We start from the raw sequence: 27,311 nt of genomic DNA on the forward strand, positions 1-27,311 counted from the left end.
GTAGTGGACCTACTAGATAATAACCTGGTCGGTGCTGTAGTGGACCTACTAGATAATAACCTGGTCGGTGTTGTAGTGGACCTACTAGATAATAACCTGGCCGGTGCTGTAGTGGACCTACTAGATAATAACCTGGTCGGTGCTGTAGTGGACCTACTAGATAATAACCTGGTCAGTGCTGTAGTTGACCTACTGGATAATAACCTGGTCGGTGCTGTAGTGGACCTACTGGATAATAACCTGGTCGGTGTTGTAGTGAACCTACTGGATAATAACCTGGTCAGTGCTGTAGTTGACCTACTAGATAATAACCTGGTCAGTGTTGTAGTGGACCTACTAGATAATAACCTGGTCGGTGTTGTAGTGGACCTACTGGATAATAACCTGGTCGGTGCAATAGTGGACCTACTAGATGATAACCGGGTCGGTGCTGAAGTGGACCTACTGGATAATAACCTGGTCGGTGCTGTAGTGGACCTACTGGATAATAACCTGGTCGGTGCTGTAGTGGACCTACTGGATAATAACCTGGTCGGTGCTGTAGTGGACCTACTGGATAATAACCTGGTCGGTGCTGTAGTGGACCTACTGGATAATAACCTGGTCGGTGCTGTAGTGGACCTACTGGATAATAACCTGGTCGGTGCTGTAGTGGACCTACTAGATAATAACCTGGTCGGTGCTGTGGTTGAGCTACTGGATAATAACCTGGTCGGTGCTGTAGTGGACCTACTGGATAATAACCTGGTCGGTGCTGTAGTTGACCTACTAGATAATAACCTGGTCGGTGCTGTAGTGGACCTACTGGATAATAACCTGGTCGGTGCTGTAGTGGACCTACTGGATAATAACCTGGTCGGTGCTGTAGTGGACCTACTGGATAATAACCTGGTCGGTGCTGAAGTGGACCTACTGGATAATAACCTGGTCGGTGCTGTAGTGGACCAACTGGATAATAACCTGGTCGGTGCTGTAGTGGACCTACTGGATAATAACCTGGTCGGTGCTGTAGTGGACCTACTGGATAATAACCTGGTCGGTGCTGTAGTGGACCTACTGGATAATAACCTGGTCGGTGCTGTAGTGGACCTACTGGATAATAACCTGGTCGGTGCTGTAGTTGACCTACTAGATAATAACCTGGTCGGTGCTGTAGTGGACCTACTGGATAATAACCTGGTCGGTGCTGAAGTGGACCTACTGGATAATAACCTGGTCGGTGCTGTAGTTGACCTACTAGATAATAACCTGGTCGGTGCTGTAGTGGACCTACTGGATAATAACCTGGTCGGTGCTGTAGTTGACCTACTAAATAATAACCTGGTCGGTGCTGTAGTGGACCTACTGGATAATAACCTGGTCGGTGCTGTAGTTGACCTACTAGATAATAACCTGGTCGGTGCTGTAGTGGACCTACTGGATAATAACCTGGTCGGTGCTGTAGTGGACCTACTGGATAATAACCTGGTCGGTGCTGTAGTGGACCTACTGGATAATAACCTGGTCGGTGCTGTAGTGGACCTACTGGATAATAACCTGGTCGGTGCTGTAGTGGACCTACTGGATAATAACCTGGTCGGTGCTGTAGTGGACCTACTGGATAATAACCTGGTCGGTGCTGTAGTGGACCTACTAGATAATAACCTGGTCGGTGCTGTAGTTGACCTACTGGATAATAACCTGGTCGGTGCTGTAGTGGACCTACTGGATAATAACCTGGTCGGTGCTGTAGTGGACCTACTGGATAATAACCTGGTCGGTGCTGTAGTGGACCTACTGGATAATAACCTGGTCGGTGCTGTAGTTGACCTACTGGATAATAACCTGGTCGGTGCTGTAGTGGACCTACTGGATAATAACCTGGTCGGTGCTGTAGTGGACCTACTGGATAATAACCTGGTCGGTGCTGTAGTGGACCTACTGGATAATAACCTGGTCGGTGCTGTAGTGGACCTACTGGATAATAACCTGGTCGGTGCTGTAGTGGACCTACTGGATAATAACCTGGTCGGTGCTGTAGTGGACCTACTGGATAATAACCTGGTCGGTGCTGTAGTGGACCTACTAGATAATAACCTGGTCGGTGCTGTAGTGGACCTACTGGATAATAACCTGGTCGGTGCTGTAGTGGACCTACTGGATAATAACCTGGTCGGTGCTGTAGTTGACCTACTAGATAATAACCTGGTCGGTGCTGTAGTGGACCTACTGGATAATAACCTGGTCGGTGCTGAAGTGGACCTACTGGATAATAACCTGGTCGGTGCTGTAGTTGACCTACTAGATAATAACCTGGTCGGTGCTGTAGTGGACCTACTGGATAATAACCTGGTCGGTGCTGTAGTTGACCTACTAAATAATAACCTGGTCGGTGCTGTAGTGGACCTACTGGATAATAACCTGGTCGGTGCTGTAGTTGACCTACTAGATAATAACCTGGTCGGTGCTGTAGTGGACCTACTGGATAATAACCTGGTCGGTGCTGTAGTGGACCTACTGGATAATAACCTGGTCGGTGCTGTAGTGGACCTACTGGATAATAACCTGGTCGGTGCTGTAGTGGACCTACTGGATAATAACCTGGTCGGTGCTGTAGTGGACCTACTGGATAATAACCTGGTCGGTGCTGTAGTGGACCTACTGGATAATAACCTGGTCGGTGCTGTAGTGGACCTACTGGATAATAACCTGGTCGGTGCTGTAGTGGACCTACTGGATAATAACCTGGTCGGTGCTGTAGTGGACCTACTGGATAATAACCTGGTCGGTGCTGTAGTGGACCTACTGGATAATAACCTGGTCGGTGCTGTAGTTGACCTACTGGATAATAACCTGGTCGGTGCTGTAGTGGACCTACTGGATAATAACCTGGTCGGTGCTGAAGTGGACCTACTGGATAATAACCTGGTCGGTGCTGTAGTGGACCTACTGGATAATAACCTGGTCGGTGCTGTAGTGGACCTACTGGATAATAACCTGGTCGGTGCTGTAGTGGACCTACTGGATAATAACCTGGTCGGTGCTGTAGTTGACCTACTAAATAATAACCTGGTCGGTGCTGTAGTGGACCTACTGGATAATAACCTGGTCGGTGCTGTAGTTGACCTACTGGATAATAACCTGGTCGGTGCTGTAGTGGACCTACTGGATAATAACCTGGTCGGTGCTGTAGTGGACCTACTGGATAATAACCTGGTCGGTGCTGTAGTGGACCTACTGGATAATAACCTGGTCGGTGCTGTAGTGGACCTACTGGATAATAACCTGGTCGGTGCTGTAGTGGACCTACTGGATAATAACCTGGTCGGTGCTGTAGTGGACCTACTGGATAATAACCTGGTCGATGCTGTAGTGGACCTACTAGATAATAACCTGGTCGGTGCTGTAGTTGACCTACTGGATAATAACCTGGTCGGTGCTGTAGTGGACCTACTGGATAATAACCTGGTCGGTGCTGTAGTTGACCTACTAGATAATAACCTGGTTGGTGCTGTAGTGGACCTACTGGATAATAACCTGGTCGGTGCTGTAGTGGACCTACTGGATAATAACCTGGTCGGTGCTGTAGTGGACCTACTGGATAATAACCTGGTCGGTGCTGAAGTGGACCTACTGGATAATAACCTGGTCGGTGCTGTAGTGGACCTACTGGATAATAACCTGGTCGGTGCTGTAGTGGACCTACTGAACCAACACTACTACGTTGTGACTGGCTCCATTCAGTCTTTTGTAGCAACATTTGAAATGTTGTGTTTTTAAACTGGATAAAAGTAGAGTCTCAGAGCTACAACATCATACACTACAGTTGAGGAACAATGGGAAAGTCTTTCTGCTTTGAAAGTTGATAAAGTTGATAAAACCTCACCTTTGAGAAAATGGCCCTTGAATGTTTTGGTACTACGACTGGAGAGCTCTTCTTTGTCTCCACTCATTCAGCATCGTTCACAACCCATTAAGCTTGAGCTCCACTCATCTCTTTAAGGATTCATATTTGACACTAGATTTCAAGACTGAATGCGGGTTTATACTAAGGGTGTGTTCGTAAATATAATGTGGAGTGCCGTAGTGTACTGAAAATGCTCGATCACAGATGCCATGGTTGCCTTTAGTTTGAAGGTGAAAATATGTGTAATATCCGTCTCCTTAGTTATCATTTTCTAATTCCACTGATTTCAAAACTCAGTCCTCCAGAATGTGGAAAGCAACACTTATGCAGTTCTACTATGTGATACATTTTTTAAAAAGCAGCATTAGACAGGATTACCTACACCTACTGACCAGCTCCAATAGACAGAAGGGTTCTACATGGCAGACCAATCCGAACTCATCTCTCGGCATGTCCAGCCCACTCATTATCTCAGCCAATCATGGTCAGCTGGAAGGTTGCTGACTTTTTCTGTGGTTGAAACAACAAGGCTCGTAATTTAACTATTTTATTCGTATTTACAGATGACATACAAGTTTGATATTAAGCCACATGAAAGTTCACATGTTACAGAAGGAATTTCTGCAAAAAAACCAACACATTTTGATTTAAAAAAAGAAGAAAAAAAAGGTTTAAGTTCAAATAACTCTCCTGTGAATTAGTGACCCATGACACGTGCCTAGTTTCCTGAAACGAGTCAAACATATCTGTTGAGTAACTGGAACACTGTACTAGCTGTGTGTCTGTGTCGTCAGAGCAGTGTGGAACAGAGCAAGAAGAGTTTGTCTGAATAAGGCCCTCCTGTTTTGGGCGGAGAACAGGGAGGGAAATTGTTCTGTGATTGGTCGATCCCGTCAGCCTATGCCAGCATGAGCTGGGCTTGGCTGAGTTTACACCAATAGTGGAATTTTTCCCCTCATGAACTGAAGATTTAGAGGGAGAGAGAGGGCAGTGAGCTAGCTAGCTAGCTTGGCAGCCTGTTCTGTTTAGCTACTAAAGTCCAACACAGCAGCCTTAGAGGGAGAAAAATAAACTGCAGAGCAACGGCTGTTTGACTGAGGTAAGTGAAGCCTGAACATTGTGGGGGCAGTGAGGAGGTTTTAACATCGGGCTTAGCTGTGGAATTGTCTCTGTTTGAACTGAATGAGGGGTAGAGACTGGGTCTGGTCAGACTGAGAGGTACTGGAGCTGTATGAGGCTGGAGGGAAGAAGGAGCTGAGCCACCCTAATCTCCCTCTGGAGGGAAGAAGGAGCTGAGCAACCCTAACCCCCCTCTGGAGGGAAGAAGGAGCTGAGCCACCCTAATCTCCCTCTGGAGGGAAGAAGGAGCTGAGCCACCCTAACCTCTCTCTGGAGGGAAGAAGGAGCTGAGCCACCCTAACCTCTCTCTGGAGGGAAGAAGGAGCTGAGCCACCCTAACCTCTCTCTGGAGGGAAGAAGGAGCTGAGCCACACTAACCCCCCTCTGGAGGGAAAAAGGAGCTGAGCCACTCTAACCCCCCCCTGGAGGGAAGAAGGAGCTGAGCCACCCTAACCCCCCCTCTGGAGGGAAGAAGGAGCTGAGCCACCCTAATCTCCCTCTGGAGGGAAAAAGGAGCTGAGCCACCCTAATCTCCCTCTGGAGGGAAGAAGGAGCTGAGCCACCCTAATCTCCTTCTGGAGGGAAGAAGGAGCTGAGCCACCCTAACCCCCCCTCTGGAGGGAAGAAGGAGCTGAGCCACCCTAATCTCCCTCTGGAGGGAAGAAGGAGCTGAGCCACCCTAATCTCCTTCTGGAGGGAAGAAGGAGCTGAGCCACCCTAATCTCCTTCTGGAGGGAAGAAGGAGCTGAGCCACCCTAACCCCCCCTCTGGAGGGAAAAAGGAGCTGAGCCACCCTAATCTCCTTCTGGAGGGAAGAAGGAGCTGAGCCACCCTAATCTCCTTCTGGAGGGAAGAAGGAGCTGAGCCACCCTAACCCCCCCTCTGGAGGGAAGAAGGAGCTGAGCCACCCTAATCTCCCTCTGGAGGGAAGAAGGAGCTGAGCCACCCTAATCTCCTTCTGGAGGGAAGAAGGAGCTGAGCCACCCTAATCTCCTTCTGGAGGGAAGAAGGAGCTGAGCCACCCTAACCCCCCCTCTGGAGGGAAGAAGGAGCTGAGCCACCCTAATCTCCTTCTGGAGGGAAGAAGGAGCTGAGCCACCCTAACCCCCCCTCTGGAGGGAAGAAGGAGCCGAGCGCTGAGCCATTTTCCAATGTTTTCTTTAGTCTGGAAAGGTTCCACACATAGCAAGACAAGGAAATATGTGTTTGACCAGCCTTGTCATCTACCATAGACTCTCCTGTCTGAATGTAGCCGACAGTCTCCTGACATTCTGAAGCTCTCTCTCTCTGACGGAGGAAAGGAAGGCGTTTTCAGTTGGAGGAATTTGGACTGTGCTGTAAGCAGCTTTGACTGACCCCTTGGCCCCCTCTTCTCCTGGCATCTAGGCAGTTTTAGACGTTAGTAATCACCATAGCTGTTAGCTTACCTCCTAGTCCTTTCCCTGTCTGGGAAACAGAGTTCCTATATTCCTGATGGGTTAGTCAGTGTTTCTATTTGGAGACTGTATTAATGTTGCCAAGTTCTTTTCACCCAAGTGGAAGACTGTGTGTTTACCTCCATCTACTCCAATTCCACGGTAACAGAATTATACTTTAAAATGTATGTCAAACAAAACCCATTGATTTCAACGTTAATCAAACTCTCTGCATAAGGACTACTGTTAAAGGCCCAGTGCAGTCAAAAATGTGATTTTGCTGTGTATATACACTGCTCAAAAAAATAAAGGGAACACTTAAACAACACAATGTAACTCCAAGTCAATCACACTTCTGTGAAATCAGACTGTCCACTTAGGAAGCAACACTGATTGACAATAAATTTCACATGCTGTTGTGCAAATGGAATAGACAACAGGTGGAAATTATAGGCAATTAGCAAGACACCCCCAATAAAGGAGTGGTTCTGCAGGTGGTGACCACAGACCACTTCTCAGTTCTTATGCTTCCTGGCTGATGTTTTGGTCACTTTTGAATGCTGACGGTGCTTTCACTCTAGTGGTAGCATGAGACGGAGTCTACAACCCACACAAGTGGCTCAGGTAGTGCAGCTCATCCAGGATGGCACATCAATGCGAGCTGTGGCAAAAAGGTTTGCTGTGTCTGTCAGCGTAGTGTCCAGAGCATGGAGGCGCTACCAGGAGATAGGCCAGTACATCGGGAGATGGGGAGGAGGAAGTAGGAGGGCAACAACCCAGCAGCAGGACCGCTACCTCCGCCTTTGTGCAAGGAGGAGCAGGAGGAGCACTGCCAGAGCCCTGCAAAATGACCTCCAGCAGGCCACAAATGTGCATGTGTCTGCTCAAACGGTCAGAAACAGACTCCATGAGGGTGGTATGAGGGCCCGACGTCCACAGGTGGGGGTTGTGCTTACAGCCCAACACCATGCAGGACATTTGGCATTTGCCAGAGAACACCAAGATTGGCAAATTTGCCACTGGCGCCCTGTGCTCTTCACAGATGAAAGCAGGTTCACACTGAGCACGTGACAGAGGTGACAGTCTGGAGACGCCGTGGAGAACGTTCTGCTGCCTGCAACATCCTCCAGCATGACCGGTTTGGCGGTGGGTCAGTCATGGTGTGGGGTGGCATTTCTTTGGGGGGCCGCACAGCCCTCCATGTGCTCGCCAGAGGTAGCCTGACTGCCATTAGGTACCGAGATGGGATCCTCAGACCCCTTGTGAGACCATATATGCTGGTGCGGTTGGCCCTGGGTTCCTCCTAATGCAAGACCATGCTAGACCTCATGCTAGACCTCTAGACCTCTGTGGCTGGAGTGTGTCAGCAGTTGCTGCAAGAGGAAGGCATTGATGCTATGGACTGGCGCGCCCGTTCCCCAGACCTGAATCCAATTGAGCACATCTGGGACATCATGTCTCGCTCCATCCACCAACGCCACATTGCCCCACAGACTGTCCAGGAGTTGGGGGATGCTTTAGTCCAGGTCTGGGAGGAGATCCCTCAGGAGACCATCCGCCACCTCATCAGGAGCATGCCCATGCGTTGTAGGGAGGTCATACAGGCACGTGTATTTCCACACTTTGAGGTTGGAATAATACTGTGAAATTATGAAATTTGCCCTTTTGGTGTTAGAGTTTGTTTTGGCCTGATGATATGGAGGCGCTAAATTACACTGAACAAAAATAGAAACGCAACATGCAACAATTTCAAAGATTTTACTGAGTTACAGCTCATAAAAGGAAATCAGTCCATTTAAATAAATTCATTAGGTCCTAATCTATGGATTTCACATGACTGGGAATACAGATATGACTCTGTTGGTCACAGATACCTTTAAAAAGAAGTAGGGTCGTGGATCAGAAAACCAGTCAGTATCTGGTTGCCTCATGCAGCGCGACACATCTCCTTCACATAGAGTTGATCAGGCTGTTGATTGTGGCCTGTGGAATAGTATCCCACTCCTCTTCAATGGCTGCGAGAAGTTGGTGGATTTAGGTGGGAACTTGATCACGCTGTCGTACACCTCGATCCAGAGCATCCCAAACATGCTCAATGGGTGACATGTTGAGTATGACGGCATTTTCAGCTTCCAAGAACTGTGTGCAGATCCTTGAGACAAGGGGCTGTGCATTATCATACTGAAACATGAGGCAATGACAGTGGATGAATGGTACGACAATGGGCCTCAGGATCTCATCACGGTATCTCTGTGCATTCAAATTGCCATCGATAAAATGCAATTGTGTTTGTTGTCTGTAGCTTATACCTGCCCATACCATAACCTCACCACCACCATGGGGCACTCTGTTCACAATGTTAACATTAGCAAACCGCTCGCCCACATGACACCATACACAATGTCTGCCATCTGCCTGGTACAGTTGAAACCGGGATTCATCCGTGAAGAGCACACTTCTCCAGCGAGGCCAGTGGCCATCGAAGGTGAACATTTGCCCACTGATGTCGGTTACGGCACCGAACTGCAGTCAGGTCAAGACTCTGGTGAGGACGACGAGCACACAGCTGAGCTTCTCGGAAATGGTTTCTGACAGTTTGTGTGGCCTTTTATTGTCGCCTGCACAAGGTGCACCTGTGTAATGATCATGCTGTTTAATCAGATTCTTGATATGCCACACCTGTCTTGGCAAAGGAGAAATGCTCACTAACAGGGATGAAAACAAATTTGTCCACAACATTTGAGAGAAATAAGTTTTTTATGCATATGACACATTTAGTTTTCTTTTGTTTCAGCTCATGAAACATGAAACATGAAACATGAAACATGGGCCCAACACTTTACATGTTGCGTTTTATATTATAGTTAGACCAATAAGAAAACGAGCTCCAAACCTCTCTGCCAATATCAGATGGTTTCCAGTTTTCCCCTCCCCACTAAGACCACCCCTAGACAGTCCTCGCTAAATTCTTGCTTGAGACATTTCTCTTTGCTAAGAAGCTAATTTTGTTAAGTGCTGACCATTTTAATTGAAAACAATCACAGTAAGGTACTTAATGGTTACCCAGAAATTATTTGATATTGAGATAAAAACGGATGCATTGGGCCTTCAGTATGTTCCACTGAACTTTTTACAAAAACACATTAATTAGTTGTTTAATTAGTTGTTACTTTTATTTACATTTTTTTAAACTTATTATTATTTTGCTTATCTTCTTAAAGCATTAAGGGCTTGTAAGTAAGCATTTCACTATAAGGTCTAAACCTGTTGTTTTCAGCATTTCACTATAAGGTCTAAACCTGTTGTTTTCAGCATTTCACTATAAGGTCTACTACACCTGTTGTATTCAGCATTTCACTGTGAGGTCTACTACACCTGTTGTATTCAGCATTTCACTGTGAGGTCTACTACACCTGTTGTATTCAGCATTTCACTGTGAGGTCTACTACACCTGTTGTATTCAGCATTTCACTGTGCGGTCTACTACACCTGTTGTATTCAGCATTTCACTGTGAGGTCTACTACACCTGTTGTATTCAGCATTTCACTGTAAGGTCTACTACACCTGTTGTATTCAGCATTTCACTATAAGGTCTAAACCTGTTGTTTTCATCATTTCACTGTGAGGTCTACTACACCTGTTGTATTCAGCCTTTCACTGTGAGGTCTACTACACCTGTTGTATTCAGCATTTCACTGTAAGGTCTACTACACCTGTTGTATTCAGCATTTCACTGTGAGGTCTACTACACCTGTTGTATTCAGCATTTCACTGTGAGGTCTACTACACCTGTTGTATTCAGCATTTCACTGTGAGGTCTACTACACCTGTTGTATTCAGCATTTCACTGTAAGGTCTACTACACCTGTTGTATTCAGCATTTCACTGTGAGGTCTACTACACCTGTTGTATTCAGCATTTCACTGTGAGGTCTACTACACCTGTTGTATTCAGCATTTCACTGTGAGGTCTACTACACCTGTTGTATTCAGCATTTCACTGTGAGGTCTACTACACCTGTTGTATTCAGCATTTCACTGTAAGGTCTACTACACCTGTTGTTTTCAGCATTTCACTGTAAGGTCTACTACACCTGTTGTATTCAGCATTTCACTGTAAGGTCTACTACACCTGTTGTATTCAGCATTTCACTGTGAGGTCTACTACACCTGTTGTATTCAGCATTTCACTGTGAGGTCTACTACACCTGTTGTATTCAGCATTTCACTGTAAGGTCTACTACACCTGTTGTATTCAGCATTTCACTGTAAGGTCCACTACACCTGTTGTATTCAGCATTTCACTGTGAGGTCTACTACACCTGTTGTATTCAGCATTTCACTGTAAGGTCTACTACACCTGTTGTTTTCAGCATTTCACTGTAAGGTCTACTACACCTGTTGTATTCAGCATTTCACTGTGAGGTCTACTACACCTGTTGTATTCAGCATTTCACTGTAAGGTCTACTACACCTGTTGTATTCAGCATTTCACTGTGAGGTCTACTACACCTGTTGTATTCAGCATTTCACTGTGCGGTCTACTACACCTGTTGTATTCAGCATTTCACTGTGAGGTCTACTACACCTGTTGTATTCAGCATTTCACTGTAAGGTCTACTACACCTGTTGTATTCAGCATTTCACTATAAGGTCTAAACCTGTTGTTTTCATCATTTCACTGTGAGGTCTACTACACCTGTTGTATTCAGCATTTCACTGTGAGGTCTACTACACCTGTTGTATTCAGCATTTCACTGTGAGGTCTACTACACCTGTTGTATTCAGCATTTCACTGTGAGGTCTACTACACCTGTTGTATTCAGCATTTCACTGTAAGGTCTACTACACCTGTTGTTTTCAGCATTTCACTGTAAGGTCTACTACACCTGTTGTATTCAGCATTTCACTGTAAGGTCTACTACACCTGTTGTATTCAGCATTTCACTGTAAGGTCTACTACACCTGTTGTATTCAGCATTTCACTGTGAGGTCTACTACACCTGTTGTATTCAGCATTTCACTGTGAGGTCTACTACACCTGTTGTATTCAGCATTTCACTGTAAGGTCTACTACACCTGTTGTATTCAGCATTTCACTGTAAGGTCTACTACACCTGTTGTATTCAGCATTTCACTGTGAGGTCTACTACACCTGTTGTATTCAGCATTTCACTGTGAGGTCTACTTCACCTGTTGTATTCAGCATTTCACTGTAAGGTCTACTACACCTGTTGTATTCAGCATTTCACTGTGAGGTCTACTACACCTGTTGTATTCAGCATTTCACTGTAAGGTCTACTACACCTGTTGTATTCAGCATTTCACTGTGAGGTCTACTACACCTGTTGTATTCAGCATTTCACTGTGCGGTCTACTACACCTGTTGTATTCAGCATTTCACTGTGAGGTCTACTACACCTGTTGTATTCAGCATTTCACTGTAAGGTCTACTACACCTGTTGTATTCAGCATTTCACTATAAGGTCTAAACCTGTTGTTTTCATCATTTCACTGTGAGGTCTACTACACCTGTTGTATTCAGCATTTAACTGTGAGGTCTACTACACCTGTTGTATTCAGCATTTCACTGTGAGGTCTACTACACCTGTTGTATTCAGCATTTCACTGTGAGGTCTACTACACCTGTTGTATTCAGTATTTCACTGTGAGGTCTTCTACACCTGTTTGTATTCAGTATTTCACTGTGAGGTCTACTACACCTGTTGTATTCAGCATTTCACTGTGAGGTCTACTACACCTGTTGTATTCAGCATTTCACTGTAAGGTCTACTATACCTGTTGTATTCAGCATTTCACTGTGAGGTCTACTACACCTGTTGTATTCAGCATTTCACTGTGAGGTTACTACACCTGTTGTATTCAGCATTTCACTGTAAGGTCTACTACACCTGTTGTATTCAGCATTTCACTGTAAGGTCTACTACACCTGTTGTATTCAGCATTTCACTGTAAGGTCTACTACACCTGTTGTATTCAGCATTTCACTGTAAACCTGTTGTTTTCATCATTTCACTGTGACACCTGTTGTATTCAGCATTTCACTGTGAGGTCTACTACACCTGTTGTATTCAGCATTTCACTGTGAGGTCTACTACACCTGTTGTATTCAGCATTTCACTGTGACACCTGTTGTATTCAGCATTTCACTGTAAGGTCTACTACACCTGTTGTATTCAGCATTTCACTGTAAGGTCTACTACACCTGTTGTATTCAGCATTTCACTGTGAGGTCTACTACACCTGTTGTATTCAGCATTTCACTGTGAGGTCTACTACACCTGTTGTATTCAGCATTTCACTGTGAGGTCTACTACACCTGTTGTATTCAGCATTTCACTGTGAGGTCTACTACACCTGTTGTATTCAGCATTTCACTGTGAGGTCTACTACACCTGTTGTATTCAGCATTTCACTGTGAGGTCTACTACACCTGTTGTATTCAGCATTTCACTGTAAGGTCTACTACACCTGTTGTATTCAGCATTTCACTGTGAGGTCTACTACACCTGTTGTATTCAGCATTTCACTGTGCGGTCTACTAGGTCTACTACACCTGTTGTATTCAGCATTTCACTGTGAGGTCTACTACACCTGTTGTATTCAGCATTTCACTGTGAGGTCTACTACACCTGTTGTATTCAGCATTTCACTGTGAGGTCTACTACACCTGTTGTATTCAGCATTTCACTGTGAGGTCTACTACACCTGTTGTATTCAGCACTGTGAGGTCTTCTACTGTTTGTATTCAGTATTTCACTGTGAGGTCTACTACACCTGTTGTATTCAGCATTTCACTGTGAGGTCTACTACACCTGTTGTATTCAGCATTTCACTGTAAGGTCTACTATACCTGTTGTATTCAGCATTTCACTGTGAGGTCTACTACACCTGTTGTATTCAGCATTTCACTGTGAGGTTACTACACCTGTTGTATTCAGCATTTCACTGTAAGGTCTACTACACCTGTTGTATTCAGCATTTCACTGTAAGGTCTACTACACCTGTTGTATTCAGCATTTCACTGTGAGGTCTACTACACCTGTTGTTTTCAGCATTTCACTGTAAGGTCTACTACACCTGTTGTATTCAGCATTTCACTGTGAGGTCTACTACACCTGTTGTATTCAGCATTTCACTGTAAGGTCTACTACACCTGTTGTATTCAGCATTTCATGTATTGAGGTCTACTACACCTGTTGTATTCAGCATTTCACTGTGAGGTCTACTACACCTGTTGTATTCAGCATTTCACTGTGAGGTCTACTACACCTGTTGTATTCAGCATTTCACTGTGCGGTCTAGGTCTACTACACCTGTTGTATTCAGCATTTCACTGTAAGGTCTACTACACCTGTTGTTGTTCAGCATTTCACTGTGAGGTCTACTACACCTGTTGTATTCAGCATTTCACTGTGAGGTCTACTACACCTGTTGTATTCAGCATTTCACTGTGAGGTCTACTACACCTGTTGTATTCAGCATTTCACTGTAAGGTCTAGGTTTTCAGCATACTACACCTGTTGTATTCAGCATTTCACTGTGAGGTCTACTACACCTGTTGTATTCAGCATTTCACTGTGTCTACTACACCTGTTGTATTCAGCATTTCACTGTGAGGTCTACTACACCTGTTGTATTCAGCATTTCACTGTAAGGTCTACTACACCTGTTGTATTCAGTTGTATTCATTTCACTGTGAGGTCTACTACACCTGTTGTATTCAGCATTTCACTGTGAGGTCTACTACACCTGTTGTATTCAGCATTTCACTGTAAGGTCTACTACACCTGTTGTATTCAGCATTTCACTGTGAGGTCTACTACACCTGTTGTATTCAGCATTTCACTGTGCGGTCTACTACACCTGTTGTATTCAGCATTTCACTGTGAGGTCTACTACACCTGTTGTATTCAGCATTTCACTGTAAGGTCTACTACACCTGTTGTATTCAGCATTTCACTATAAGGTCTAAACCTGTTGTTTTCATCATTTCACTGTGAGGTCTACTACACCTGTTGTATTCAGCATTTAACTGTGAGGTCTACTACACCTGTTGTTTCATTCAGCATTTCACTGTGAGGTCTACTACACCTGTTGTATTCAGTATTTCACTGTGAGGTCTTCTACACCTGTTTGTATTCAGTATTTCACTGTGAGGTCTACTACACCTGTTGTATTCAGCATTTCACTGTGAGGTCTACTACACCTGTTGTATTCAGCATTTCACTGTGAGGTGTAAGGTCTACTACACCTGTTGTATTCAGGTCTACTACACCTGTTGTATTCAGCATTTCACTGTGAGGTCTACTACACCTGTTGTATTCAGCATTTCACTGTGAGGTCTACTACACCTGTTGTATTCAGTATTTCACTGTGACTTCTACACCTGTTTGTATTCAGTATTTCACTGTGAGGTCTACTACACCTGTTGTATTCAGCATTTCACTGTGAGGTCTACTACACCTGTTGTATTCAGCATTTCACTGTGAGGTCTACTACACCTGTTTGTATTCAGTATTTCACTGTGAGGTCTACTACACCTGTTGTATTCAGCATTTCACTGTGAGGTTACTACACCTGTTGTATTCAGCATTTCACTGTAAGGTCTACTACACCTGTTGTATTCAGCATTTCACTGTAAGGTCTACTACACCTGTTGTATTCAGCATTTCACTGTAAGGTCTACTACACCTGTTGTATTCAGCATTTCACTGTGAGGTCTACTACACCTGTTGTATTCAGCATTTCACTGTAAGGTCTACTACACCTGTTGTAATTCATCATTTCACTGTAAGGTCTACTACACCTGTTGTATTCAGTATTTCACAGTAAGATCTACTACACCTGTTGTATTCAGCATTTCACTGTGCGGTCTACTACACCTGTTGTATTCAGCATAAGGTCTACTACACCTGTTGTATTCAGCATTTCACTGTAAGGTCTACTACACCTGTTGTATTCAGTGTAAGGTCTACTACACCTGTTGTATTCAGCATTTCACTGTCGGTCTACTACACCTGTTGTATTCAGCATTTCACTGTAAGGTCTACTACACCTGTTGTATTCAGCATTTCACTGCGAGGTCTACTACACTTGTTGAATTCAGTATTTCACTGTGAGGTCTACTACACCTGTTGTATTCAGCATTTCACTGTGAGGTCTACTACACCTGTTGTAGCATTTCACTGTGAGGTCTACTACACCTGTTGTATTCAGCATTTCACTGTGAGGTCTACTACACCTGTTGAATTCAGTATTTCTGTGAGGTCTACTACACCTGTTGTATTCAGCATTTCACTGTAAGGTCTACTACACCTGTTGTATTCAGCATTTCACTGTGAGGTCTACTACACCTGTTGTATTCAGCATTTCACTGTAAGGTCTACTACACCTGTTGTATTCAGCATTTCACTGTGAGGTCTACTACACCTGTTGAATTCAGTATTTCACTGTGAGGTCTACTACACCTGTTGTATTCAGCATTTCACTGTAAGGTCTACTACACCTGTTGTATTCAGCATTTCACTGTGAGGTCTACTACACCTGTTGAATTCAGTATTTCACTGTGAGGTCTACTACACCTGTTGTATTCAGCATTTCACTGTAAGGTCTACTACACCTGTTGTATTCAGCATTTCACTGTGAGGTCTACTACACCTGTTGTATTCAGCATTTCACTGTAAGGTCTACTACACCTGTTGTATTCAGCATTTCACTGTGAGGTCTACTACACCTGTTGTATTCAGCATTTCACTGTGAGGTCTACTACACCTGTTGTATTCGGCGCACGTGTCATACGATTTGAACATTGCAGATTTAAAGTTTGGTAACAGAAAAACGGTTGGTGCTGTTTATGCCGACATTCTGTTACCAAACTTTGCATCTGCACTGTTCTTCAAGTAAATGTGTTTTTGTCACATTTCCCCTTCCCCTCCTCCCCATTTCCCCTCCTCCCTATTTCCTCTTCCTATTTCCCCTTCCCCTCCTCCCCATTTCCCCCCCTTCCTATTTCCCCTTCCTATTTCCCCTTCCCCTCCTCCCCCTTCCCCTCCTCCCTATTTCCTGTTCCCCTCCTCCCTTCCCCTCCTCCCTATTTCTCCTCCCTATTTCCCCTTCCCCTCCTCCCTTCCCCTCCTCCCTATTTCTCCTCCCTATTTCCCCTTCCCCTCCTCCCTTCCCCTCCTCCCTATTTCTCCTCCCTATTTCCCCTTCCCCTCCTCCCTATTTCTCCTCCCTATTTCCCCTTCCCCTCCTCCCTATTTCTCCTCCCTATTTCTCCTTCCCCTCCTCCCTATTTCTCCTTCCCCTCCTCCCTATTTCTCCTTCCCCTCCTCCCTATTTTTCCTTCCCCTCCTCCCTCTCTCCCCTTCCCCTCCTCCCCTCTCTCCCCCTTCCTCTTCTCCTCTCCCCTCCTCCCTCTCTCCCCTTACTCTCTCCCCTCCTCTTCTCTCCTCCCCTCCTCCCTATCCTCTCATCCCTCTCTCAGCCTATCTCCCTCTTGGTGTTCTGTAAACTGCTGGATCTGATTAGTGTGTGCTCTACTTTTGTTCATTCCCTGTCGCCAGAACGCAATGTACTAAAACAACTTTAAAACAGCGTACGGATGAACTAACGTCAATGATAGCTTTACCACTGTTTACCGCAGCTCGTCGTATGTGTCTTAGAAAAGTGTGTGTCTGTTATAACATAGTTTCTCTACAGCCACATAGTTTCAGCCTGACTCAACCTCTCCTCAGTAAAATAATTAGCTCCCTCTTTCTATTTTTCTCTCTCTCCTTCTCTCTCTCTCTCTCTCTCTCTCTCTCTCTCTCTCTCGCTCTCGCTCTCATACCTCGCTGGCAGAAGTATGTGAAACAGTTTAGTGGTGTTTGAACCTGTAGCAGTGATTGTCTGTTGTGGATTATACACCTAAGCGTGCACCATTACCTGACACATGGGTTGGTTCAAAATAGAGCACGATATCAAATAAAAGACAAATGTTCTATAGGATTGAGGTCAGGGCTTTGTGATGGCCACTCTAATACCTTGACTTTGTTGTCCTTAAGCCACTTTGCCACAACTTTGGAAGTATGCTTGGGGTCATTGTCCATTTGGAAGACCCATTTGCGACCAAGCTTTAACTTCCTGACTGATGTCTTGAGATGTTGCTTCAATATATCCACATAATTTTTCTCCCTCATGATGCCATCTATTTTGTGAAGTGCACCAGTCCCTCCTGCAGCAAAGCACCCCCACAACATGATGCTGCCACCCCCGTGCTTCACGGTTTGGATGGTGGTCTTCGGCTTGCAAGCCTCCCCCTTTTTCCTCCAAACATAATGATGGTCATTGTGATCTTTGTCCCCATGTGCAGTTGCACACCGTAGTCTGGCTTTTTTTATGTTGGTTTTGGAGCAGTGGCTCCTTCCTTGCTGAGCTGCCTTTCAGGTTATGTTGATATAGGACTCGTTTTTACTGTGGATATAGATACTTTTGTACCTGTTTCCTCCAGCATCTTCACAAGGTCCTTTGCTGTTGTTCTGGGATTGATTTGCACTTTTCGCACCAAAGAACGTTCATCTCTAGGAGAGAGAACGCGTCTCCTTCCTGAGTGTTATGTAAACTGCTGACTTCAACTTTACATGGGGCATCAGACTCAAGGTGCAGGGCAGAGTACCTGGGAGGTAGCCGGCAAGTGATGGCTGTTCTACAGTCTGATGGTCTGGTGATAGAAGCTGTTCTGCAGTCTGATGGTAATAGAAGCTGTGTCTCAGTCTCTTGGTTCCAGCTCTGATGTACCTGTACTGTCTCTGTCTGCTAGATGGTAGCGGGGTGAGCAGACTGTAGTTCGGGTGGCTGAGCTCCTTAATGATCTTCTTGGTCTTCCTTTGACACAGAGTGCTTTAAATGTCCTGGAGGGCAAGCAGCCCCACATTATAAAATACTTTAGCATACGATTTCATTGTCTTTTACATATAACCTGTAGGGAACACAGTATGGCATGTCGGTCTCTCAGTTATGGGTGGGGGAGTGAAAAGGATACAAATTAAAAACTGTAGTTTTTCCTATAGTGAAAAAGTGTGTTTTTGTGGATATTACTGTAGTATTTACTGTATTATACTATAACATTCAATACCAAGTACTACACATGATGGATGGATACTACAGTGTGTAGTACAGTATTCTACAGTATACTACACTTTACTCTAACATTCCATAGTAAGTACTGTAGTTTTCTATAGTAAACTGTGGTATTTTTTAATGTGGGGCGTGCCCCATGGTTATGCGTTGGGCAGACCGCACCACACTCTAGAGAGCCATGTGGTTGAGGTCAGTTCCTGTACCAGGCAGGGATGTAGGCCGACAGAATGCTCTCAATGGTGCATCTGTAGAAGTTTGGGGTGGGGGGTGGGGGGGGGGGGGGGGGGGGGGGGCATGCCGAATTTCTTCAGCCGCCAAAGTTGAATAGGTACCATTTCAGGTTTTTAAGTGATGTCCACGCCGAAGGAACTTGAAGCTTTTGACCCTCACCACAACAAGAAACACAAAGTGTTTGATACACTGCCGTTTTGCAGGTTTTCCTACTTACAAAGCATGTAGAGGTCTGTCATTTTTAGCATAGGTACACTTCAACTGTGAGAGACGGAATCTAAAACAAAAATCCAGAAAATCACATTGTATGATTTTTAAGTAATTAATTTGCATGACATCAGTATTTGTCACCTACCAACCAGTAAGAATTCTGGCTCTCTGTGAAATTTTTGGAAAATTATCCGAATTTTGTATTAATATTACGTTTGTTAAAATATTTAAAAACATATTGTTTTATGTCCTTCATGCTCGAGAAGATGACGAGTTCCAGGGGAACCTGTCAGATATCACCCAGACTAGCTGACATCATGCTGTGCCATTCTCCATATTATTGACCCCATTTTTCTCTGGCCTCCATTAATTTGGTCACCCTACAAGGGTAAAAACTTTGACCAACTTTGCCCTCTCTCTAAAGTACATTTGACTAAATCATAATGATGGCCAAGTTGTTTCCTACTACTTATTTGCCTACTTTAGCAATGTCATCGTATTTCCAGGCACCTACGGTGTAATATAGGCGAAACCGTCATTAGCTCCACTCGACCTCAGGCTCCACTATGGCTGAGGATAAATAGAAATGAAACCGTCATTAGCTCCACTCGACGTTCAGGCTCCACTATGGCTGAGGATAATAGCTCCCCTCGACGTTCAGGCTCCACTATGGCTGAGGATAATAGCTCCACTCGACGTTCAGGCTCCACTATGGCTGAGGATAATAGCTCCACTCGACGTTCAGGCTCCACTATGGCTGAGGATAATAGCTCCACTCGACGTTCAGGCTCCACTATGGCTGAGGATAATAGCTCCACTCGACGTTCAGGCTCCACTATGGCTGAGGATAATAGCTCCACTCGACGTTCAGGCTCCACTATGGCTGAGGATAATAGCTCCCCTCGACGTTCAGGCTCCACTATGGCTGAGGATAATAGCTCCACTCGACGTTCAGGCTCCACTATGGCTGAGGATAATAGCTCCACTCGACGTTCAGGCTCCACTATGGCTGAGGATAATAGCTCCACTCGACGTTCAGGCTCCACTATGGCTGAGGATAATAGCTCCACTCGACGTTCAGGCTCCACTATGGCTGAGGATAATAGCTCCACTCGACGTTCAGGCTCCACTATGGCTGAGGATAATAGCTCCACTCGACGTTCAGGCTCCACTATGGCTGAGGATAATAGCTCCACTCGACGTTCAGGCTCCACTATGGCTGAGGATAATAGCTCCACTCGACGTTCAGGCTCCACTATGGCTGAGGATAATAGCTCCCCTCGACGTTCAGGCTCCACTATGGCTGAGGATAATAGCTCCCCTCGACGTTCAGGCTCCACTATGGCTGAGGATAATAGCTCCACTCAACGTTCAGGCTCCACTATGGCTGAGGATAATAGCTCCACTCGACGTTCAGGCTCCACTATGGCTGAGGATAATAGCTCCCCTCGACGTTCAGGCTCCACTATGGCTGAGGATAATAGCTCCCCTCGACGTTCAGGCTCCACTATGGCTGAGGATAATAGCTCCACTCGACGTTCAGGCTCCACTATGGCTGAGGATAATAGCTCCACTCGACATTCAGGCTCCACTATGGCTGAGGATAATAGCTCCCCTCGACGTTCAGGCTCCACTATGGCTGAGGATAATAGCTCCACTCGACGTTCAGGCTCCACTATGGCTGAGGATAATAGCTCCACTCGACGTTCAGGCTCCACTATGGCTGAGGATAATAGCTCCACTCGACGTTCAGGCTCCACTATGGCTGAGGATAATAGCTCCACTCGACGTTCAGGCTCCACTATGGCTGAGGATAATAGCTCCACTCGACGTTCAGGCTCCACTATGGCTGAGGATAATAGCTCCACTCGACGTTCAGGCTCCACTATGGCTGAGGATAATAGCTCCACTCGACGTTCAGGCTCCACTATGGCTGAGGATAATAGCTCCCCTCGACGTTCAGGCTCCACTATGGCTGAGGATAATAGCTCCACTCAACGTTCAGGCTCCACTATGGCTGAGGATAATAGCTCCACTCGACGTTCAGGCTCCACTATGGCTGAGGATAATAGCTCCCCTCGACGTTCAGGCTCCACTATGGCTGAGGATAATAGCTCCCCTCGACGTTCAGGCTCCACTATGGCTGAGGATAATAGCTCCCCTCGACGTTCAGGCTCCACTATGGCTGAGGATAATAGCTCCACTCGACGTTCAGGCTCCACTATGGCTGAGGATAATAGCTCCACTCGACGTTCAGGCTCCACTATGGCTGAGGATAATAGCTCCCCTCGACGTTCAGGCTCCACTATGGCTGAGGATAATAGCTCCACTCGACGTTCAGGCTCCACTATGGCTGAGGATAATAGCTCCACTCGACGTTCAGGCTCCACTATGGCTGAGGATAATAGCTCCCCTCGACGTTCAGGCTCCACTATGGCTGAGGATAATAGCTCCCCTCGACGTTCAGGCTCCACTATGGCTGAGGATAATAGCTCCACTCAACGTTCAGGCTCCACTATGGCTGAGGATAATAGCTCCACTCGACGTTCAGGCTCCACTATGGCTGAGGATAATAGCTCCACTCGACGTTCAGGCTCCTCCACTATGGCTGAGGATAATAGCTCCACTCGACGTTCAGGCTCCACTATGGCTGAGGATAATAGCTCCCCTCGACGTTCAGGCTCCACTATGGCTGAGGATAATAGCTCCACTCGACGTTCAGGCTCCACTATGGCTGAGGATAATAGCTCCACTCGACGTTCAGGCTCCACTATGGCTGAGGATAATAGCTCCACTCGACGTTCAGGCTCCACTATGGCTGAGGATAATAGCTCCACTCGACGTTCAGGCTCCACTATGGCTGAGGATAATAGCTCCACTCGACGTTCAGGCTCCACTATGGCTGAGGATAATAGCTCCCCTCGACGTTCAGGCTCCACTATGGCTGAGGATAATAGCTCCCCTCGACGTTCAGGCTCCACTATGGCTGAGGATAATAGCTCCCCTCGACGTTCAGGCTCCTCCACTATGGCTGAGGATAATAGCTCCACTCGACGTTCAGGCTCCTCCACTATGGCTGAGGATAATAGCTCCACTCGACGTTCAGGCTCCACTGAGGATAAATAGAAATGCTGAAGCAACTAAATACAGTACGTTACATGGACTGAAGTTGACCAATATAATAAAGATATGATTTATAATGATAATTACACCACACACTTAGCATAGCAAATTAATATGGTGCTTAGCAAAGTAGACCAGTTAGCTAGCTCGGCTAGCTTTCTACAACATGTAAAAATAAAAACAAAAAAAACTTTAAAAAACACTTTGCTGGAACATAGTACGATGAACGTTAGATGACCAACAAGTACATATTACCTCAACTACTTCGCACATTGACTCGCCCTTACAAAAACATGTTGCAGTAAAAGTGCAGTAACTGTATTTTGGACTCAGAATAACTGCAGTGTACTACAATTAAACTGCAAAATTCCCGCAGTGGGAAAACAAAATTGGACACATTATTTTCAGTATACTGCTGTTATACTGCAATCTGTTTTTGTGAGGATGTGGTACTGGTACTCCTTGTTTATAGACTGTTGTTATTACTATTTTCTTTATTTGTTTGTTTTTACTCATCTTTTAATACTTTTTAACTCTGCATTGTTGGGAAAGTGCTTCTAAGTAATCATTTCACGGTAACGTAAACTCACTCACTTTTGTACATCGCCTTGGTCCGTACAATTGACCTTATTTTAACGCCCCAAAATGTAATACTTCCAGATCAACTGTAATGTCAATACCATTGTAAAGCACAATTTCTCCCCTTTCCAACAAAATAAATGACATGACCTCCACGCTGCCCGTTTCTGCATAATTCAACAAGGCAATGAGCTCCATCGGGTCTTTTTAAACATGGCGGGTGGGGAAGAGAAACTAATGCGTGATAGTGAGAAGGAGAGGTGTCATGTGGGAAAATAGCTTTTTTTCACTCGATCTGTCCAACTTATCACCTTATCGCCTCTAAAATGTAAATAAAACACTATAAAGAGTTTATATAATGTGTCATTACATACCTATTGGAAGGTTTGTGTCGAATTTGAATCGGATTTTACGGACAGTGCTAAAGTGATCTTCAGAAGTAAACTTTTTTTTTTGAGAGTCGTGATCCCCTGCAGTGACGATGCAAAATATGACTAGGTATCCCCATCTTACCCCCGTCACTGTCCATTTTATTTATTTCAAATTTTTACCCCCTTTTCTCCCCAATTTCGTGGTAGTTAATAATTACTATCTTGTCTCATCACTACAACTCCCGTACGGGCTCGGGAGAGACGAAGGTCGAAAGCCATGTGTCCTCCAAAACACAACCCAACCAAACCGCACTGCTTCTTAACACAGCGTGCATCCAACCCGGAAACCAGCCGCACCAATGTGTCGGAGGAAACACTGTGCACCTGGCAACCTTGGTTGGCGCGCACTGTGCCCGGCCCGCCACAGGAGTCGCTGGTGCGCGATGAGACAAGGATATCCCTACCGGCCAAACCCTCCCTAACCCGGACGACGCTAGGCCAATTGTGCGTCGCCCCTCCCAGTCACGGCCGGCTGCGACAGAGCCTGGGTGCGAACCCAGAGTCTCTGGTGGCACAGCTAGCGCTGCGATGCATATGTATTGCTAAAATGGCTAAAACCCGATAGCTAGCTAACCAATAACTGTATTGATGTATTTGAGAGACAACAGGTGCAAATGTATTTATGTTTTCAATAAACATTGGAGGATATTTTCCATGTCAACAATCTACCCCGTCTGTTTTTCCCCATGGTTACGCACATCTCGGTTTTGTTTCTAAACAACCAACATGTCTACAGCAGAGAGGAATTGCAAAGAAATGTTGCTAAGCTAACATTAGTTTTGAGGTTTGTCTTACCAGGTTTGAGTAATGTCACGGTCCATCAGTTCCCGAGGTAGCAAGCCACTCCATTTCCACAGCCTTCATCCCCTTTTCAATGACCAAACTTGTTTATTTTTAACATATAATTGCGGTCTGTCTGCTGTTGACAGCATAGTCCTTGGTGAAACTTTGTATTGTAGCTAATGTTGTCCATGCTTGTTGTGGCCATGACTGTCGAGTGATGAGGCTACGTTCTCACGTCATACTAGACCACTGTTCTCCCAGCAGCTGCCAGAGAAGCAAAACTGGGGTTTAAAGTTGTCATGTAATTTTCAAAGAATTGAATTCTCTGATCCATTTATAGCTATTGTTCCATACCTGTAATGTCATTGTTACAGAACCAATTTACTGCAACATGTGTTTCCTGGTATGACTCTAGTTCCAATGCCTTTTGTTCTTCTCTTCTTCCCATAGAGAGAGGAGAGAGGTCTGTCAGCAGGGGTACTGAGGCCACGCCCCCATATGGCTATCAGCTAGACCTGGACTTCCTGAAGTATGTGGACGACATACAGCGTGGCAACACCATCAAGAGGCTGAACATCCAGCGGAAATCCAGGCCTGTCCGGCCGACGGCGGAGCCCGTGCCCAGGGGAGGTTGCTCTGGTGGGGGCAGTGGGTACAGTGGGCAGGGCCAGGCTGAATGGACCTCCACAGGCTCCCTACCCTCCTCCAGTGAAGAGGCACAGCAGAGACTCTTCTACTCCTCCCCCCAGCCTCACCCTCCCCCCACCCTGATTTACCACGCCCATGCCCCTCTCCCTTCCTGTGAGCCTCCCCCTCCTCTTCCTCCCCTACCCCCCGAGGGCTACCTGAGCGTCCCCGCCGAAGCCCCTCAACGTCCCCTTCTTCCGCCCCCCTCTCCGTGGGAACCTCCCCTCCTCAACCCCCAGGTTGAGAAGACCCTGATGGAGACGAGGAGGAGGTTAGAACAGGAGCGCCACCTCATGCAGCCCCCCTCCCCCTCCGAACCCCCTGGCCCTGCTCCTCGCCACCGCCTGGCCTCCTTCGGAGGGATGGGGGGGTCCAGCACCTCCCTGTTCTCCCCCTTGCTTCCCAACGGGGGTGGAGGTAGTGGAGAGTACAACCCCTACTACACTTCGATGGGTTCCTCTATGCACCACAGCCCCATGTCCTCGGGCATGACCACGCCGGCCACCAATGTGTCTCCGCTCCACCTGCAGCACATCCGGGAGCAGATGGTGGTGGCCCTGCGGAGGCTGAAGGAGCTAGAGGACAAGGTGAAGACCATACCTGTCCTGCAGGTGAAGATAGCCGTGCTGCAGGAGGAGAAGAGACAGATGACCTGTCAGAAGAACCAGAGGCTGGGGGTGGGGGGCATAGTGGGGGGGGGGTTCAGGAAGAGGTCCTATAGCGTGGGCAGTGCTGATCAGTTGGCCGACCAGCTGGACCCCCAGACACATACCCTACAGACCCAGGAGCTGCACATCATGGAGCCAGAGGGCCAGGAGTGTCAGGGCCATAGTCAGAGTACCAAGGGGATGGAGGAGTTCAGGAGGCTGGCTGCAGAGGTCCAAGCCCTGGGGGCAAACAGCCAGGATCAAGGGTCTCACCAGGCCAGGCAGACCCTGACCTCCCTCACTCTCACCCACAATAACAACAACCAGCTCACCTCCACGGCAGTCGGCACAGATGAGAACATGAACGACGCCTCGGTGGTCGCCCAGAGGAAGTCGCCGGTGATGACGATGGTACAACAACGACGCTTCTACTGTGACGTCGGAATGGCGACGGAGCAGCGTGCGACTCGCAGTGCTGGGACGGGCGTGACGGAAGCCATGTTGGGCGTGACCAGCGAGGTGGAGGCAGAGCTAGACTTGCAGCAGCAGACCATCGAGGCCCTGAAGGAGAAGATCTACCGGCTAGAGGTGGACCTGAGAGAGACCACCCACCTGATGGAGATGTCCAAGCTGAAGCTAGAGCTGCAGGCCGCTGGGGGAGCCAATAAGAAGAGGGCTGATAAAGGCTGCCAGGTGCGGCCAGACACCTACAGCATGGCCTGCCAGGCGCGGCCAGACACCCAGAGCACTGGCTCAGAGACCTGGAGAGTCCAGACACACAGCCAGGGAGTGGGGAACCATCTAGAGACCAGCCATGCCTCCACAGGGGAGACCCTCCACACCGTAGGGGTAGGGGTGTCCTGTCAACCCAGCCTGAGACACACTGCTTCGGGTCCTGACCTGCCCATGGAGAGGTGGCTGGTGCAGGAGAGGGTAGAGGTGCAGGACCAGTGTGTGGGGAGGCAGTTGGAGGTGTGTGACCAGGGGGTGGGGGTGGAGGTGGGGCTGTGTGACCAGGGAGTGAACACTGATGAGGAAGTAGACAGTCTAGAGCTGTGTAAGGCCCAGGAAACTGAGGCCAGGGAGAGGGAGAGCAGGTCGGTGGGCGTTGGGGAGTGTTCTAGAGACGTCACCGTCTCTCCCATCAGACAGCTGGTTACCACGGGGACTAACCCTGTCCTGGGCACCACCACGGACTCTGCTGTCATGGTAACCCCAGACACAGCCTCCCAACACACCAACACAGAGACAGTGGTGCTAGCTGACGGCTGTACCAACACCCCCCTGCTCCACACGGCTGAGAAACACACCAGCACGCTAACCAATCACACAAGGACTGTCGCTGTGGGCGAGGGGCTGATCAAAGACCCACAGACCAAAACCAGGTACTTTTTCTATTAGATTAATTTAACCATTTAACAACCCAATTTAACCACATGGATATAATACAATACATTTAAACATGTTTTTTGAACACATAAAAGTTGAATAAAATGTTTCTATTGTGGTCGTCCTTAGGTCTGTTGCCGTGGGAAACACAGCGGAGCGAGACGGCGGTACGGAGGAGGCATGGTCGGCCCAGACCAAAGAGGTGGGCGTCGGCCTGGTCGGCATCCACACTAACTTCCTGGTCGGCCTGAAGACCCGGAACATTGCATGTGGCCCCTCCCACCTGGACGGAACCGCTGTAACCCAGGAGACCATTGCAGTGACGACTGTTGTACCACCCCAGGCCATACCACCGCCCCAGCAGGTGGAGGGGGGGGCAGGACTAGACCACTACATAGAGAGGCTTCAGAAACTACTTCAGGAACAACAGATGCTGTTGACTGAGAACTACAGTGAGCTAGCGGATGCTTTCGGACAGCCCTGCTCTTCTCAGTTCACCCACTTTGGTTCTATCAACAGCCAGCTGGTCAACACTCTGACTTCTATCAGCTCTGTCATGAAGTATGGCAGTGCTGAGGATCTGAGAACACAGCGAGATAGCAGCAGCACCACTACAGGTAGGCCACACAGAATATCTAATAGGTTGAGTCATTACACCAGACAGACC

The 27,311-nt window shown here is 46.9% G+C and overlaps 1 protein-coding gene across 5 annotated transcripts in view; it reads left to right on the forward strand.

Annotated features, from left to right (window-relative positions):
• LOC139389267 (KN motif and ankyrin repeat domains 1a) overlaps positions 1-27,311 on the forward strand; it is a 135,895-nt gene that overhangs the window by 70,929 nt on the left and 37,655 nt on the right. For 4 of the 5 annotated variants that reach the window (XR_011629392.1, XM_071135829.1, XM_071135827.1 and 1 more), the window contains 2 exons: positions 24,372-26,640; positions 26,774-27,261. Coding sequence is in view for 4 of the 5 variants with exons in the window: in XM_071135827.1 (XP_070991928.1) it covers positions 24,372-26,640; positions 26,774-27,261 (2,757 nt within the window). In the remaining variant the exon portion in view is untranslated. Of the gene's footprint in view, positions 1-4,822; positions 4,986-24,371; positions 26,641-26,773; positions 27,262-27,311 lie in introns of those variants that run through there. The other variant, XM_071135828.1, reaches the window with a different exon arrangement.

Source organism: Oncorhynchus clarkii, chromosome 30 (genome assembly GCF_045791955.1).
Source record: "Oncorhynchus clarkii lewisi isolate Uvic-CL-2024 chromosome 30, UVic_Ocla_1.0, whole genome shotgun sequence".
Classification (NCBI taxonomy): Eukaryota; Metazoa; Chordata; class Actinopteri; order Salmoniformes; family Salmonidae; genus Oncorhynchus; species Oncorhynchus clarkii.